At 55.2% G+C, this 16,225-nt stretch overlaps 1 protein-coding gene and 3 gene segments (V, D, J or C); all 4 read left to right on the top strand.

Annotated features, from left to right (window-relative positions):
• LOC102434976 overlaps positions 1-90 on the top strand; it is a 233,834-nt gene extending 233,744 nt beyond the window's left edge.
• The window catches only part of LOC111823484 (immunoglobulin lambda-1 light chain-like), a 350,281-nt gene extending 343,333 nt beyond the window's left edge, over positions 1-6,948 (top strand). The window contains exons 3-4 of one of the 2 annotated variants that reach the window (XM_023745014.1): positions 1,687-1,725; positions 6,471-6,948. In XM_023745014.1, coding sequence (XP_023600782.1) covers positions 1,687-1,725; positions 6,471-6,790 — 359 coding nt within the window. In that variant the 3' untranslated portion in view covers positions 6,791-6,948. Of the gene's footprint in view, positions 1-1,686; positions 1,726-3,013; positions 3,491-6,470 lie in introns of those variants that run through there. The other variant, XM_023745013.1, reaches the window with a different exon arrangement.
• Positions 6,949-7,453: 505 nt separating this feature from the next.
• On the top strand, positions 7,454-10,416 carry LOC102420926. The segment is given in 3 exon segments: positions 7,454-7,464; positions 8,575-8,645; positions 9,934-10,416. Coding segments are annotated over 3 exon segments (402 nt in total).
• A 286-nt stretch (positions 10,417-10,702) lies between these two features.
• LOC102421224 lies at positions 10,703-13,797 on the top strand. The segment is given in 3 exon segments: positions 10,703-10,713; positions 11,984-12,054; positions 13,352-13,797. Coding segments are annotated over 3 exon segments (402 nt in total).
• The last annotated feature ends 2,428 nt before the right edge of the window (positions 13,798-16,225 follow it).

Consider the following 16,225-nt stretch of genomic DNA (forward strand, 5'->3'; position numbering starts at 1 on the left):
GGCTCCAGCCCTGGTCGCTCAGACTGGGCAGGTCGTCATCCCTCCCCGTTTCCCCTTCTCCTGAATAAACTCCTGTCATTTCTCATCTGACATTTCGCATGTGTGTTCTCTGTGGGGGAGGGTCTCTAGGTTGAAGGGTCGGTAATAAAGGGCAGGACAGGAATGACGTGACATGGACCTACCTGAGGTCCACTCCACTCACCCACCAGGGACCTGAATGAGCTCTGAGTGCCCATGGGAGCTGTGACCCAGGGCTGGAACTTCTCCTGTGGGAACAGCCCCTGGGACGCAGTCCTGGTCACCTGCAAAGGGACAAGGGCTGAGTGAGAGGGATTCAAGAGCCCTGAGGAGGGATCAGGGAGAATTGAAGAGGGACCAGGAGTGCAAGGTGGGCTACAGATGGAAATATTGAGAAGGAAATCATGGAACCAAGGCTACGGTCCTTGGGAACAGACATTGAACTTCCCTTTCCCATCATGGAGCCCAATGGGGGAGCCATTACTAGGTGAAGGTTGACTCCTCGCCTTAAAATCATGAAAAGCTTTCAACAGTGCCTCCCATGGTGCGTTTGTCAAACTTTGTCTATGCATGTTAAGTCAACAAGACACTGACAAGTCATTCAGCAGAGAAACAGTTTAATATCATATAACCTAACAATTGCCCAATCATGCTCACACCCCGTACCAACTCAGGGAGCCTGGATCTCATGGTGCTGGGAAGCTGGGCTGAGGATGAGGCACAAGGAAGCTCAGTTTCTATTTGTATGATCTTGTGTCAGGCTCAATTCAAGGTGACCCTAGCTTGGGCTGGGAACCTCCATCATGAAGATCTCAAACCCTGAAATCAGATCAACCTGAGAGTTTTGGGGGTTTGTTTAAGGATGGAGCAGGTGATGTCAGGCCTCAGGTGGAGGGGACGTGGGAATTGACCTTGATGGATCAGAAAGGGCACCTTCCTGGGCACAGAATGGGCATCCAGTGCGGCCCAGGGAGGGCATATCCACTGGAATTCAGGAGCCGAGTAAGGGCAGGTCAGACAATCTCAGATCAGGGGAGTGTGGCCTGTTGGTTACAGCAAGGTCAGGTCTCGCCGGTGACAAAGCACCCCGATGCCACTCCACCTCTGGGAAGAATCGCAGGGGACACCCTAAAGGGCAGGTTGACAAAGATTACAGTCCCAGAGGTCTTGATCAGATGGTTGGGGACATAGGAAGTTGCCAGTAGACACTCTACACAGACCAACCTGTCTTTCCCTGGAAGGGGAGGGAGGGAGAGGGAATACACACTGCCCTCCCCTCATGCTCTCACCAGGGATTAGGGGTGATTGGACATAAGAGAGGTGTGCCACCCGTTCCCGTGGAATGTCCCGCACAGTGACACAGATGCCCACCATACTCATCCCACATCCCAGCGGAGCAGAGTGGAAAAAGCCTGTCAAACACCTAATTCCTTTGGGAGAATTGCTTCCAAGAATTCTTTCCCTGTGCAATGCACCCTGTCCCCTATCCTGTCACCTGCTGGTCTGAAAGGGGGGACAGTGTGTGTGCCTCTTGCAGACCAGACACCCCCTGGGGCAGTGGCCCAGGCTTCCTCCATCACAGCTGCAGGGGGAGCCGGGGGTGTGGGGGGGCTCAGGAGTGGGCAGGGCCTCCCAGATAGAGGTTTTTGTATGAGCTTGTGTCACAGTGTTATGTGTTCGGCGGAGGGACCCAGCTGACCGTCCTAGGTGAGTCTCTCCTTCCCCCTCCTTCCCTGCTCCCCTACAAAGTTTGGGCTGTTTTCTGCTATTTTTGCTCTTTTTCTGGTCTTGTCTCAGCCTGTGGCCAAGCTTTCACCCAGGATCCCAGCCCTTGGGGACCTGAGGTCTTCCCATCCCTGTTCTTACTGCCCTACTTGGCCACCTTCAGCCATTCACCTCTGACCTCAGAGGAATGGACAGGATGCCTTGTGAATTCTTCTGTCTGTCTGCGAGGGTCATGCTGGACTCTAGTTGGGCTCTGTTCTGTCTTCCCCTGATGGGCTCCTGTGGGACAAGATTTTATCTGCAAGTCACCGATGGCCCCTGTCTTAAGGGGAAGAGAGGAAGAGAAGTACTGAGGGGAAACTTGGTGGAAATTTTAGGGTGACCCAGACGCTCAGGGCCAAGGCCAGAGACACCCAGGTCAGAGGTTCAGGGCAGGTCTCAGGGACTGTGGGCTCATGAACAGGGGCCAGGAAAGGTGCTGGGGCGCAGGGCTCCCCGGGGCTGCATGGAGCTGCCATGCAGAGTCCTGACCAGCCTTGTACCAGGGAAGCCTGCAGGAGGAAGGGCACAGGGGGGAGGAGAAGGTGCTGGAGGAAGGGCCATGGAAGGACAGGTATGAGGACAAGGTGGTCTTTGGTCTGTGCAGGAAGAACATTCTCACAGAAGGAATGACAGAATCCATGGCAAGAAAGCTCTAGTGATCTGAACAATTCATGGGGATGCACTGACTATAGAATGAAAGCCACATAATGACAGACAGACAGGTTTCTGTTTCATCAAAAAAAATGCCACCCAGTTTAGACAGGGAGCAGGAGACATAGATGTGGGTGAAAAACTGAGCCCTTGGGCAGATGCTCCAAAGCCCCCAGCACAGAGGATCGGGTCAGAGGCGTCCAAAGATGGACCCAGCAGGAGGGCAGAGGGCTCAGAGCATCTTTTGTGGGACAAACAGACAGACAGACACAGACAGGCCCAGTCAGATACCAGGAGAAGGCAGAGCCAGAGGGTGACAGTCAGATGTGTGGGGGGCAGAACGGGGCCCACAAGGACGGTGATGGAATGTTCCAGGCTCAGGGTTTCTCAGGAAAATGGGGAGTTGAGGTAGGAACCCCCAAACTTCCCTGCACGGCATGGACCTCACACCCAGAGAGACCCCTGCCCTCAGGGTCCTGCATGGTCCTCAGGACACTGTGCCCACAGGAAGACCGAGGTCAGGAGCTTTCAGGATGGACCCTGAGCCTCTCCCCTCCTGCCCCTCCCGCACCCACAGGTCAGCCCAAGTCTGCACCCTCGGTGTCTCTGTTCCCGCCATCCGCTGAGGAGCTCGCCAACAACAAGGCCACACTGGTGTGTCTCATGAGTGACTTCTACCCGGGCAGCGTGACGGTGGCCTGGAAGGCAAATGGCACCCCCGTCACCCAGGGCGTGGAGACCACCAAGCCCTCCAAGCAGAGCAACAACAAGTACGCGGCCAGCAGCTACCTGAGCGTGTCCAGCCAAGACTGGAAGTCCGCCAGCGCCTACAGCTGCCAGGTCACGCACGACGGGAAGACTGTGGAGAAGACAGTGGCCCCCTCAGAGTGCTCCTAGGACCTGAGTCCCCACTTCTGGAGACACTTCTCCGTCAGACCCTCCCTTCCCCCCCTCCCCACTGTCCCCCTGCAGCTCCTGCCCTGGTCGCTCAGACTGGGCAGGTGGTCATCCCTCCCCCTTTCCCCTTCTCCTGAATAAACTCCTGTCATTTCTCATCTGACATTTCGCATGTGTGTTCTGTGTGTGGGAGCATCTCTAGGTTGAAGGGTCGGTAATAAAGGACAGGACAGGAATGACGTGACATGGACCTACCTGAGGTCCACTCCACTCACCCACCAGGGACCTGAATGAGCTCTGAGGGAGACGGAACCCAGAGCAGGAACTTCTCCTGCGGGGCCGGCCCCTGGGAGGCAGTCCTATTTCATTTGAAGGGACAGAGGCTGAATTAGAAAGATGTGGGTACCCTGAGGGGCGATGAAGAAAAGATGAAGAGGGTCCCCGGAGGGAAAGGTGGGCTACAGATGGAAATACTGGGAAGGAAATCATAGAGCCAAGGGTGTGGTCATTGGGAACAGACATTGAACTTCCCTTTCCCATCATGGAACCCAATGGGGGAGCCATTACTAGGTGAAGGTTGACTCCTCGCCTTAAAATCATGAAAAGCTTTGAAAAGTGCCTGCCCATGGTCCATTTGTCACACTTTGACAATGCATGTTAAGTAAGCAATGACACTGACAAGTCATACAGCAGAGAAACAGTTCAATATCATATAAACCTAACAATTGCCCAATCATGCTCACACCCCGTACCAACTCAGGGAGCCTGGAACTCATGGTGCTGGGAAGCTGGGCTGAGGATGCGGCACAAGGAAGCTCAGTTTATGTTCTCATCGTCTTGGGTCAGCCTCAGACTCAAGGTGACCCTAGCTGGGTCTTGGGACCTCCATCATGAAGGTCTCAAACCCTGAAGTCAGATCACCTTAGAGTTTTGGGTGTTGGTTAAAGGATGAAGCAGGTGATATCAGGCCTCAGATGAAGTGGACATGGGAATTGACCTTGATGGATTAGAAAGAACACCATCCTGGGCACAAGATGGGCATCCAGTGCGGCCCAGGGAGGGCATATCCACTGGAATTCAGGAGCCAAGTAAGGGCATGTCAGAAAATCTCAGATCAGGGGGAGTGTGGCCTGTGGGTTACAGCAAGGTCAGGTCTCCCCAGTGACACAGCACCCCCACACCACTCCACCCCTGGGAAGAATGGCAGGGGACACCCCCAAGGTCACCCTAAAAGGCAACAGTCCCACCCTGACATCATCAATTCTATCCCTATCTGGGCTGCCCGAGGGACCATAAGCCAGAGTTCTGGATCAGATGGTTGGAGACATAGGAAGTTGCCAGTAGACTTTCTACACAGACCAACCTTTCGTTCCCTGGAAGAGGAGGGGGGAGAGGGAATACGCACTGCCCTCCCCTCATGCTCTCACCCAGGGATTAGGAGTGATTGGACATAAGAGAGGTGTGCCACCCGTTCCCATGGAACCTCCCTCGTGGTGACACAGATGCCCACCATACTCATCCCACATCCCAGCGGAGCAGAGTGGAAAAAGCCTGTCAAACACCTGATTCCTTTGGGAGAACTGCTTCCAAGAATGCTATCTCCGTGCAATGCACTGTGTCCCCTATCTTGTCACCTGCTGGTCTGAAAGAGGGGACAGTGTGTGTGCCCCTTGCAGACCAGACACCCCCTGGGGCAGTGGCCCTGGCTTCCTCCATCACAGCTGCAGGGGGAGGGGGGTGGGCTCAAGGGTGGGCAGGGCCTCCCAGAGAGAGGTTTTTGTATGAGCTTGTATCACAGTGTTGGGTGTTCGGCGGAGGGACCCAGCTGACCGTCCTAGGTGAGTCTCTCCCTCCCCCTCCTTCCCTGCTCCCCTACAAAGTTTGGGCCGTTTTCTGCTATTTTTCCTCTTTTTCTGGTCTTGCCTCAGCCTGTGGCCAAGCTTTCACCCAGGATCCCAGCCCTTGGGGACCTGAGGTCTTCCCATCCCTGTTCTTACTGTCCTACTTGGTCACCTTCAGCCATTCACCTCTGACCTCAGAGGAATGGACAGGATGACTTGTGAATTCTTCTGTCTGTCTGCGAGGGTCATGCTGGACTCTAGTTGGGCTCTGTTCTGTCTTCCCCTGATGGGCTCCTGTGGGACAAGATTTTATCTGCAAGTCACCGGTGGCCCCTGTCTTAAGGGGAAGAGAGGAAGAGAAGTACTGAGGGGAAACTGGGTAGAAATTTTAGGGTGACCCAGACGCTCAGGGCCAAGGCTAGAGACACACAGGTCAGCGGTTCAGGGCAGGTCTCAGGGACTGTGGACTCATGAACAGGGGCCAGGAATGGTGCTGGGTTAGAGGGGTTTCCAGGGCTGCATGGAGCTGCCATGCAGAGTCCTGACCAGCCTTGTACCAGGGAAGCCTGCAGGAGGAAGGACACAGGGGGGAGGAGGTGCTGGAGGAAGGGCATGGAAGGACAGGTATGAGGACAAGGTGGTCTTTGGTCTCTGCAGGAGGAACATTCTTGCAGAAGCAATGACAAAATCCATGGCAAGAAAGCTCTAGTGATCTGAACAATTCATGGGGATGCATTGACTATAGAATGAAAGCCACACAACGACAGACAGACAGGTTTCTGTTTCATCAAAAAAGATGCCACCCAGTTTAGACAGGGAGCAGGAGACATAGATGTGGGTAAAAAACTGAACCCTTGGGCTGATGCTCCGAAGCCCCCAGCACAGAGGATCGGGTAAGAGGCGTCCAAAGATGGACCCAGCAGGAGGGCAGAGGGCTCAGAGCATCTTTTGTGGGACAGACTGACAGACACAGACAGGTCCAGTCAGATACCAGGAGATGGCAGAGCCAGAGGGTGACAGTCAGATGTGTGGGGGGCAGAACGGGGCCCACAAGGACAGTCATGGCAGGTGTCCAGGCTCAGGGTTTCTCAGGAAAATGGGGACATGAGCTATGAAGGTTGGTCAGCTATTGGTGCCCAAACTGCCCTGCGTGGTATGGACTCTCACACCCAGAGAGGCCCCTGCCCTCAGGGTCCTGCATGGTCCTCAGGACACTGTGCCCACAGGAAGACCGAGGTCAGAAACTTTCAGGATGCACCCTGAGCCTCTCCCCTCCTGCCCCTCCCGCACCCACAGGTCAGCCCAAGTCTGCACCCTCCGTGTCTCTGTTCCCGCCATCCGCTGAGGAGCTCGCCAACAACAAGGCCACACTGGTGTGTCTCATGAGTGACTTCTACCCGGGCAGCGTGACGGTGGCCTGGAAGGCAAATGGCACCCCTGTCACCCAGGGCGTGGAGACCACCAAGCCCTCCAAGCAGAGCAACAACAAGTACGCGGCCAGCAGCTACCTGAGCGTGTCCAGCCAAGACTGGAAGTCCGCCAGCGCCTACAGCTGCCAGGTCACGCACGACGGGAAGACCGTGGAGAAGACAGTGGCCCCCTCGGAGTGTTCCTAGGACCTGAGTCCCCACTTCTGGGGACACTTCTCCGTCAGACCCTCCCTTCCTCCCCTCCCCACTGTCCCCCTGCAGCTCCTGCCCTGGTCGCTCAGACTGGGCAGCTCGCCATCCCTCCCCATTTCCCCTTCTCCTGAATAAACTCCTGTCATTTCTCATCTGACATTTCGCATGTGTGTTCTGTGTGGGGGAGGGTCTCTGGGTTGAAGGGTCGGTAATAAAGGGCAGGACAGGAATGACATGACATGGACCTACCTGAGGTCCATCCACTCACCCACCAGGGACCTGAATGAGCTCTGAGTGCCCACGGGCGCTGCGACCCAAGGCTGGAACTTCTCCTATGGGACCAGCCCCTGGGAGGCAGTCCTGGTCACCTGCAAAGGGACAAGGGCTGAGCAAGAGGCATCCAGGGGCCCTGAGGAGGGAGCTGGGAGAAATGAAGAGGATACAGGAGGGCAAGGTGGGCTACAGATGGAAATATTGGGAAGGAAATCATGGAGCCAAGGCTATGGTCATTGGGAACAGACATTGAACTTCCCTTTCCCATCATGGAGCCCAATGGGGGAGCCATTACCAGGTGAAGGTTCCTGCTTGGCTCCTCACCATAAAATCATGAAAAGCTTTCAACAGTGCCTCCCATGGTGCGTTTGTCAAACTTCGACGATGCATGTTAGGTCAGCAATGACACTGACAAGTCAGACATCAAAGAAACAGTTTAATATCATACAACCTAACAATTCCCCAATCATGCTCACACCCCTTTCCAACTCAGAGAGCCTGGATCTCATGGTGCTGGGAACCTGGGCTGAGGATGAGGCACAACGTAGCTCAGTTTACGTTCTCATGGTCTTGGGTCAGGCTCAGGCTCTAGCTTACTGGAGCTTGGGCCTGGGACCTCCATCATGAAGGTCTCAAACCCTGAAGTCAGATCAACCTGAGAGATTTGGGGGTTGGTTTAAAGATGGAGTAGGTGATGTCAGGCCTCATGTAGAGTAGACATGGGAGTTGACCTTGATGAATTAGAAAGGGCACCGTCCTGGACACAGAATGGGCATCCAGTGCGGCCCGGGGAGGGCATATCCACTGGAATTCAGGAGTAGAGTTAGGGCAGGTGAGAGGAGCTCAGATCAGGGGGAGTGTGGCCTGTGGGTTACACCAAGGTCAGGCTTCCCTGGTGACACAGCACCCCAAACCATCCCAAATTAGGAGACACCCCCAAGCTCACCCTAAATGACAGCTTGGCAAAGACTACAGTCCCCCCCCCCCTGACATCACCAATTCTATCCCTATCTAGGCTGCCCGAGGGAAGATAAGCCAGAGTTCTGGATCAGATGGCTGGAGACATAGGAAGTTGCCAGTAGACTTTCTACACAGACCAACCTTTCTTTCCCTTGGAGAGGAGGGGGGAGAGGGAATACGCACTGCCCTCCCCTCATGCTCTCACCCAGGGATTAGGGGTGATTGGACATAAGAGGGGTGTGCCACCCGTTCCCATGGAACCTCCCTCGTGGTGACACAAATGCCGGCCATACTCATCCCACATCCCAGGGGAACAGAGTGGAAACAGCCTGTCAAACACCTAATTCCTTTGGGAGAATTGCTTCCAAGAATGCTATCTCCGTGCAATGCACAGTGTCCCCTTTCTTGTCACCTGCTGGTCTGAAAGAGGGGACAGTGTGTGTGCCCCTTGCAGACCAGACACCCCCTGGGGCAGTGGCCCAGGCTTCCTCCATCACAGCTGCAGGGGAAGGAGGGTGGGCTCAAGGGTGGGCAGGGCCTCCCAGAGAGAGGTTTTTGTATGAGCTTGTATCACAGTGTTGGGTGTTCGGCGGAGGGACCCAGCTGACCGTCCTAGGTGAGTCTCTTCTTCCCCCTCCTTCCCTGCTCTCCTACAAAGTCTGGGCTGTTTTCTGCTATTCTTGCTCTTTTTCTGGTCTTGCCTCAGCCTGTGGCCAAGCTTTCACCCAGGATCCCAGCCCTAGGGACCTGAGGTCTTCCCATCCCTGTTCTTACTGCCCTACTTGGCCACCTTCAGCCATTCACCTCTGACCTCAGAGGAATGGACAGGATGCCTTGTGAATTCTTCTGTCTGTCTGCGAGGGTCATGCTGGATTCTAGTTGGCTCTGTTCTGTCTTCCCCTGATGGGCTTCTGTGGGACAAGATTTTATCTGCAAGTCACCGGTGGCCCCTGTCTTAAGGGGAAGAGAGGAAGAGAAGTACTGAGGGGAAACTGGGTGGAAATTTTAGGGTGACCCAGAAGCTCAGGGCCAAGGCTAGAGACACCCAGGTCAGAGGTTCAGGGCAGGTCTCAGGGACTGTGGGCTCATGAACAGGGGCCAGGAATGGTGCTGGGGCGCAGGGCTCCCCGGGGCTGCATGGAGCTGCCATGCAGAGTCCTGACCAGCCTTGTACCAGGGAAGCCTGCAGGAGGAAGGACACAGGGGGAGGAGAAGGTGATGGAGAAAGGGCCATGGAAGGACAGGTATGAGGACAAGGTGGTCTTTGGTCTGTGCAGGAAGAACATTCTCACAGAAGGAATGACAGAATCCATGGCAAGAAAGCTCTAGTGATCTGAACAATTCATGGGGATGCACTGACTATAGAATGAAAGCCACATAATGACAGACAGACAGGTTTCTGTTTCATCAAAAAAAATGCCACCCAGTTTAGACAGGGAGCAGGAGACATAGATGTGGGGGGGGAAAACTGAGCCCTTGGGCAGATGCTCCAAAGCCCCCAGCACAGAGGATCGGGTAAGAGGCGTCCAAAGATGGACCCAGCAGGAGGGCAGAGGGCTCAGAGCATCTTTTATGGGACAAACAGACAGACAGACACAGACAGGCCCAGTCAGATACCAGGAGAAGGCAGAGCCAGAGGGTGACAGTCAGATGTGTAGGGGCAGAACGGGGCCCACAAGGACAGTGATGGCAGGTTCCAGGCTCAGGGTTTCTCAGGAAAATGGGGACTTGAGCTACGAACACCCCAAACTGCCCTGCACGGCATGGACTCTCACACCCAGAGAGGCCCCTGCCCTCGGGGTCCTGCATGGTCCTCAGGACACTGTGCCCACAGGAAGACCCAGGTCAGGAGCTTTCAGGATGGACCCTGAGCCTCTCCCCTCCTGCCCCTCCCGCACCCACAGGTCAGCCCAAGTCTGCACCCTCCGTATCTCTGTTCCCGCCATCCGCTGAGGAGCTCAACAACAACAAGGCCACACTGGTGTGTCTCATGAGTGACTTCTACCCGGGCAGCGTGACGGTGGCCTGGAAGGCAAATGGCACCCCCGTCACCCAGGGCGTGGAGACCACCAAGCCCTCCAAGCAGAGCAACAACAAGTACGCGGCCAGCAGCTACCTGAGCGTGTCCAGCCAAGACTGGAAGTCCGCCAGCGCCTACAGCTGCCAGGTCACGCACGACGGGAAGACCGTGGAGAAGACAGTGGCCCCCTCAGAGTGTTCCTAGGACCTGAGTCCCCACTTCTGGAGACACTTCTCCGTCAGACCCTCCCTTCCCCTGCTCCCCTCTTTCCCCCTGTGGCTCCTGCCCTGGTCACTCAGACTGGGCAGGTGGCCATCCCTCCCCGTTTCCCCTTCTCCTGAATAAACTCCTGTCATTTCTCATCTGACATTTCGCATGTGTGTTCTGTGTGGGGGAGGGTCTCTAGGTTGAAGGGTCGGTAATAAAGGGCAGGACAGGAATGACATGACATGGACCTACCTGAGGTCCACTCCACTCACCCACCAGGGACCTGAATCAGTTCTGAGTGCCCATGGGCGCTGCGACCCAAGGCTGGAACTTCTCCTGTGGGACCAGACCCTGGGACAAGTCCTGGTCACCTGCAAAGGGTCAAGGGCTGAGTGAGAGGGATTCAAGAGCCCTGAGGAGGGATCAGGGAGAATTGAAGAGGGACCATGAGTGCAAGGTGGGCTACAGATGGAAATATTGGGAAGAAAATCATGGAACCAAGGCTACGGTCCTTGGGAACAGACATTGAACTTCCCGTTCCCATCATGGAGCCCAATGGGGGAGCCATTACCAGGTGAAGGTTGACTCCTCGCCTTAAAATCATGAAAAGCTTTCAACAGTGCCTCCCATGGTGCGTTTGTCAAACTTTGACTTTTCATGTTAAGTCACAAAGACACTGACAAGTCATACAGCAGAGAAACAGTTTAATACAATATAACCTAACAATTGCCCAATCATGCTCACACCCCGTACCAACTCAGGGAGCCTGGAACTCATGGTGCTGGGAAGCTGGGCTGAGGATGAGGCACAAGGAAGCTCAGTTTATGTTCTCATGGTCTTGGGTCAGACTCAGACTCATGGTGACCCTAGCGTAGGCCTGGGACCTCCATCATAAAGATCTCAAACCCTGAAGTCAGATCAACCTGAGAGTTTTGGGGGTTTGTTTAAGGATGGAGCAGGTGATATCAGGCCTCAGGTGGAGGGGACGTGGGAATTGACCTTGATGGATCAGAAAGGGCACCTTCCTGGGCACAGAATGGGCATCCAGTGCGGCCCAGGGAGGGCATATCCACTGGAATTCAGGAGCGGAGTACAGGCAGGTCAGGCAATCTCAGATCAGGGGAGTGTGGCCTGTGGGTTATGGGCAAGGTCAGGTCTCTCCGGTGACACAGCACCCCCACGCCACTCCACCCCTGGAAAGAATCGCAGGAGACACCCTCAAGCTCACCCTAAAGGGCAGGTTGACAAAGATTACAGTCCCAGAGGTCTTGATCAGATGGTTGGGAACATAGGAAGTTGCCAGTAGACACTCTACACAGACCAACCTGTCTTTCCCTGGAAGGGGAGGGGGGCAGAGGGAATACGCACTGCCCTCCCCTCATGCTCTCACCAGGGATTAGGGGTGTTTCCACATAAGAGAGGTGTGCCACCCGTTCCCATGGAATGTCCCGCACAGTGACACAGATGCCCACCATACTCATCCCACATCCCAGCGGAGCAGAGTGGAAACAGCCTGTCAAACACCTAATTCCTTTGGGAGAACTGCTTCCAGAATTCTTTCCCTGTGCAATGCACTGTGTCCCCTATCCTGTCACCTGCTGGTCTGAAAGGGGGGACAGTGTGTGTGCCCCTTGCAGACCAGACACCCCCTGGGGCAGTGGCCCAGGCTTCCTCCATCACAGCTGCAGGGGGAGGGGGGTGGGCTCAAGGGTGGGCAGGGCCTCCAGAGAGAGGTTTTTGTATGAGCTTGTGTCACAGTGTTATGTGTTCGGCGGAGGGACCCAGCTGACCGTCCTAGGTGAGTCTCTCCTTCCCCCTCCTTCCCTGCTCCCCTACAAAGTTTGGGCTGTTTTCTGCTATTATTGCTCTTTTTCTGGTCTTGCCTCAGCCTGTGGCCAAGCTTTCACCCAGGATCCCAGCCCTTGGGGACCTGAGGTCTTCCCACCCCTGTTCTTACTGTCCTACTTGGTCACCTTCAGCCATTCACCTCTGACCTCAGAGACAGGGGAATGGACAGGATGCCTTGTGGATTCTTCTGTCTGTCTGCGAGGGTCATGCTGGATTCTAGTTGGCTCTGTTCTGTCTTCCCCTGATGGGCTCCTGTGGGACAAGATTTATATCTGCAAGTCACCAGTGGCCCCTGTCTTAAGGGGAAGCGAGGAAGAGAAGTACTGAGGGGAAACCGGGTGGAAATTTTTGGGTGACCCAGACGGTCAGGGCCAAGGCTAGAGACACCCAGGTCAGAGGTTCAGGGCAGGTCTCAGGGACTGTGGGCTCATGAACAGGGGCCAGGAATGGTGCTGAGGTGCAGGGCTCCCCGGGGCTGCATGGAGCTGCCATGCGGAGTCCTGACCAGCCTCGCACCAGGGAAGCCTGCAGGAGGAAGGGCACAGGGGGGAGGAGAAGGTGCTGGAGGAAGGGCCATGGAAGGACAGGTATGAGGACAAGGTGGCCTTTGGTCTCTGCAGGATGAACATCCTCTCAGAAGGTAACGTACAACTATTGGCATAAAAGCTCCAGTGATGTGACCGACTAGCGGGGACTCCATTGACTGTAGAATGAGAGAGACCCAGGGAGAGACCGAGAGATATTTTGTTCAGCAGCAAAACTCATACTAACTTAAGAGAAAGTCCAGGACAGGTAGATTGGGGCGGGGAATGGAACCCCGAGGGCAAAGAACCTAAGACCCCAGCACAGAGGATCGGGTAAGAGGTGTCTACAGATGGACCCAGCAGGAGGTCAGAGGGCTCAGAGCATCTTTTGTGGGACAAACAGACGGACAGACACAGACAGGCCCAGTCAGATACCGGGAGAAGGCAGAGCCAGAGGGTGACAGTCAGATGTGTGGGGGGCAGAACGGGGCCCACAAGGACGGTGATGGCAGGTTCCAGGCTCAGGGTTTCTCAGGAAAATGGGGAGTTGAGCTACGAAAACCCCAAATTGCCCTGCACGGCATGGACTCTCACACCCAGAGAGGCCCCTGCCCTCGGGGTCCTGCATGGTCCTCAGGACACTGTGCCCACAGGAAGACCGAGGTCAGGAGCTTTCAGGATGGACCCTGAGCCTCTCCCCTCCTGCCCCTCCCGCACCCACAGGTCAGCCCAAGTCTGCACCCTCCGTGTCTCTGTTCCCGCCATCCGCTGAGGAGCTCGCCAACAACAAGGCCACACTGGTGTGTCTCATGAGTGACTTCTACCCGGGCAGCGTGACAGTGGCCTGGAAGGCAAATGGCACCCCCGTCACCCAGGGCGTGGAGACCACCAAGCCCTCCAAGCAGAGCAACAACAAGTACGCGGCCAGCAGCTACCTGAGCGTGTCCAGCCAAGACTGGAAGTCCGCCAGCGCCTACAGCTGCCAGGTCACGCACGACGGGAAGACCGTGGAGAAGACAGTGGCCCCCTCGGAGTGCTCCTAGGACCTGAGTCCTCTCACCCTTGGGGGCCTAGAGCTCCAGGACCCCCAGGAGGATCTCCCTGCCTTCACACCCATTCTTTCTTCTCCCTGCACCTGATCAGCTCTCAATAAAATATCCTTCTTGTCAATCAGATGTCATATTCTCTTGGTCATTTTTGTTTCTGGACTTTGGTCTTGAACTCAACTATCCTCAAAGGTGAAAACTATCCTTTTGGCCTTGTAGGAAAAGACCCAGTGAAAGAGTCTTTTTGTTTCCCTGAAGGGGTTTCCCTCTCACCCAGAGCTGCCCAGAGAATGTTCTAGAACAAGGGGCAGGGGCTGCAGAACCCAGGAGAGCACACTTCTCACGCCTGCCCTAAAATTGCTTTTTTCCTGTGGACCATGTCCACCCCCAAGGCCCGCTCCCCTTGGTCCCCATGGAAACCAGGGTAGTGTCTGAGCTCCCTTCCTCCAAAATCCTCATTCACATGCCTTCCATGGCTCCCTCCTTCCGGAAATTGTCCATCCTCCCAGTCTAGAGCGTTCCTCCTTCTTTAGGCCCCCTTGCCCCTGCCCCTGTGTCATCACTGCTATGTGCCCTGACCCTTGGCCCTTCACTGTTACACTCACTACAGAACCCTCGGTTCCTGGACCCTGGCCAGTCACCTGGACTCTTTCCTGGGGGCCACCTCTCCCATCTGGGTCCCAGCTGATGTCAAGGCCGGTGGAGTTAGGGGCCAGCTCTGCTCCCTTTCAACCCCTCAGATGCCAGCCCACCACTGACCCCACCACAAACATGAATGTCATAGTAGCCATGGGTAGCAGATGGGCCACTAGTCTAAGGTCAAGAATATGGCCGGCGTGGCTCATCAGTTGAGGGTCGACCTATGAACCAGTAGGGCACAGTTCGATTCCTGGTCAGGGCACAGGCCCGGGTTGCGGTTCGATCCCAGTGTGAGGAGTGCAGGAGGCAGCCGATCCATGATTCTCTCTCATCATTGATGTTTCTATCTCTCTCTCCTCCCTTCCTCTCTGAAATCAATAAAATTATTAAAAATAATAATAATAAATAAAATCAAGAATATGATTCTGAGAATAAGTCATGTGCATGACTCTGAACTGACCTGTCTTTTGGGAACCTAGAATGGGGCCCGAGAACCCGGGAGATTATAGTCCTAGAAGCTGGCCCCGGGTGGGGACCCGGTTAAAAATGTGGACACCGGTTAAAAATGCGGATTAGCTGTTAACCGGTTACAAATGAGGATTTTGTAATCAAAGAAAACATGATAATTTCAAGAGAAACATCAAAAGTGCTTTATTCAGAGTAATGTCCATCGTTGGCCACACATTTCCCCATCTTTCAGGTGATTTGTGGAGACCGTCCCAATAGAACTTTTCTTGTTTTGAGGCCGACCATTCAGAGCCCCAATTTTCCACTTCTTCGTACATTTTGAAGTGCCGCTCAGAAAGTGCGTGTGCCATCGATCGGAACAAGTGGGAATCTGAAGGAGCAATACAACCAAACAGCGTACATATCAAATCGCATCTAGATCAACATACGTGTGACTCCGTCTATTGGGGAAAATCCGCATTATTAACCGGTACATCTGGTAGACCATGTGTCTGGGACATGTATGGCTTCCAGACCCTCCCGTGGGCCGCCCGGGCTCCATCATCTCTGGGTTGTAAACTGGACTTCCCTCTCCTTCCACCTGACATTCCCCAAGGAGCCAGAGACACACCCTCCCGGGACTGTAGGGTCCCTGGATGTGAGGGGACCCACAGACACTCCCTCCTACCCCCGCCACCACGGGGGACAGATGGAGGGAAGGTCACCCCTCAAGGAAGCGGAGTTGCAGGTGGGGAGGGGGCCACCCTCCCGCACCCGCCCCCCATGGGCCAGATCGGCCCCCATGACCAGGGGGCTGGACTTGGGGCCTCCCGTGCAGCTGCAGGTGGGCCCGGGCCGGGGCGGTGGGGGCGACAAGGGGTTTATGTGCAAGGCTGTATCACTGTGTGCTGTGTTCGGCAGAGGGGACCTATCTGACCATCCTCGGTGAGTCTCTTCCTCCCCCTGCTCCTGGGAGGCAAGCGGAATTTGGGCCTATTTTTCTCTTCTTTCCATTCAGTGTGGCCTAGGCTCGGACTGGGGCTGGAATTCCGCGTCCTTCACCTTTTCTGTCTGCGCATCTCAGCCCCCTGGACCGCTCGGCTTCCGAGGCACCTGGTGAGGGCGAGAGGGAAGGATGCCAGGGACCCCTCCTGGCCCTCCTCGCTGCTCTCGCTCCAGGGGACTGTCTCTTCCGGGCTTTGGGTTTTCAGGAGTCTTCGTTTTTCCTTGAAGGGGAGTTTACTCTCACCCGGAAATACCCAGGGAACATTGCAGGGCAGAAGGTCAGACAAAGGACCCCAGATAGTTGTCCTGTGCCCTTGTCTCTGATGACTACCCCTTTGTGTGTGTTTTTAATATATTTTTATTGATTTCCGAGAGGAAGGGAGAGAGAGAGAGAGAAGCATCAGTGAAGAGAGAATCATGGATCTGCTGCCTCCTGCACGCCCCACACTGGGGATGGACC

The sequence above is a fragment of the Myotis lucifugus genome, unplaced genomic scaffold, assembly GCF_000147115.1.
Source record: "Myotis lucifugus unplaced genomic scaffold, Myoluc2.0 scaffold_509, whole genome shotgun sequence".
NCBI classification, from domain to species: Eukaryota; Metazoa; Chordata; class Mammalia; order Chiroptera; family Vespertilionidae; genus Myotis; species Myotis lucifugus.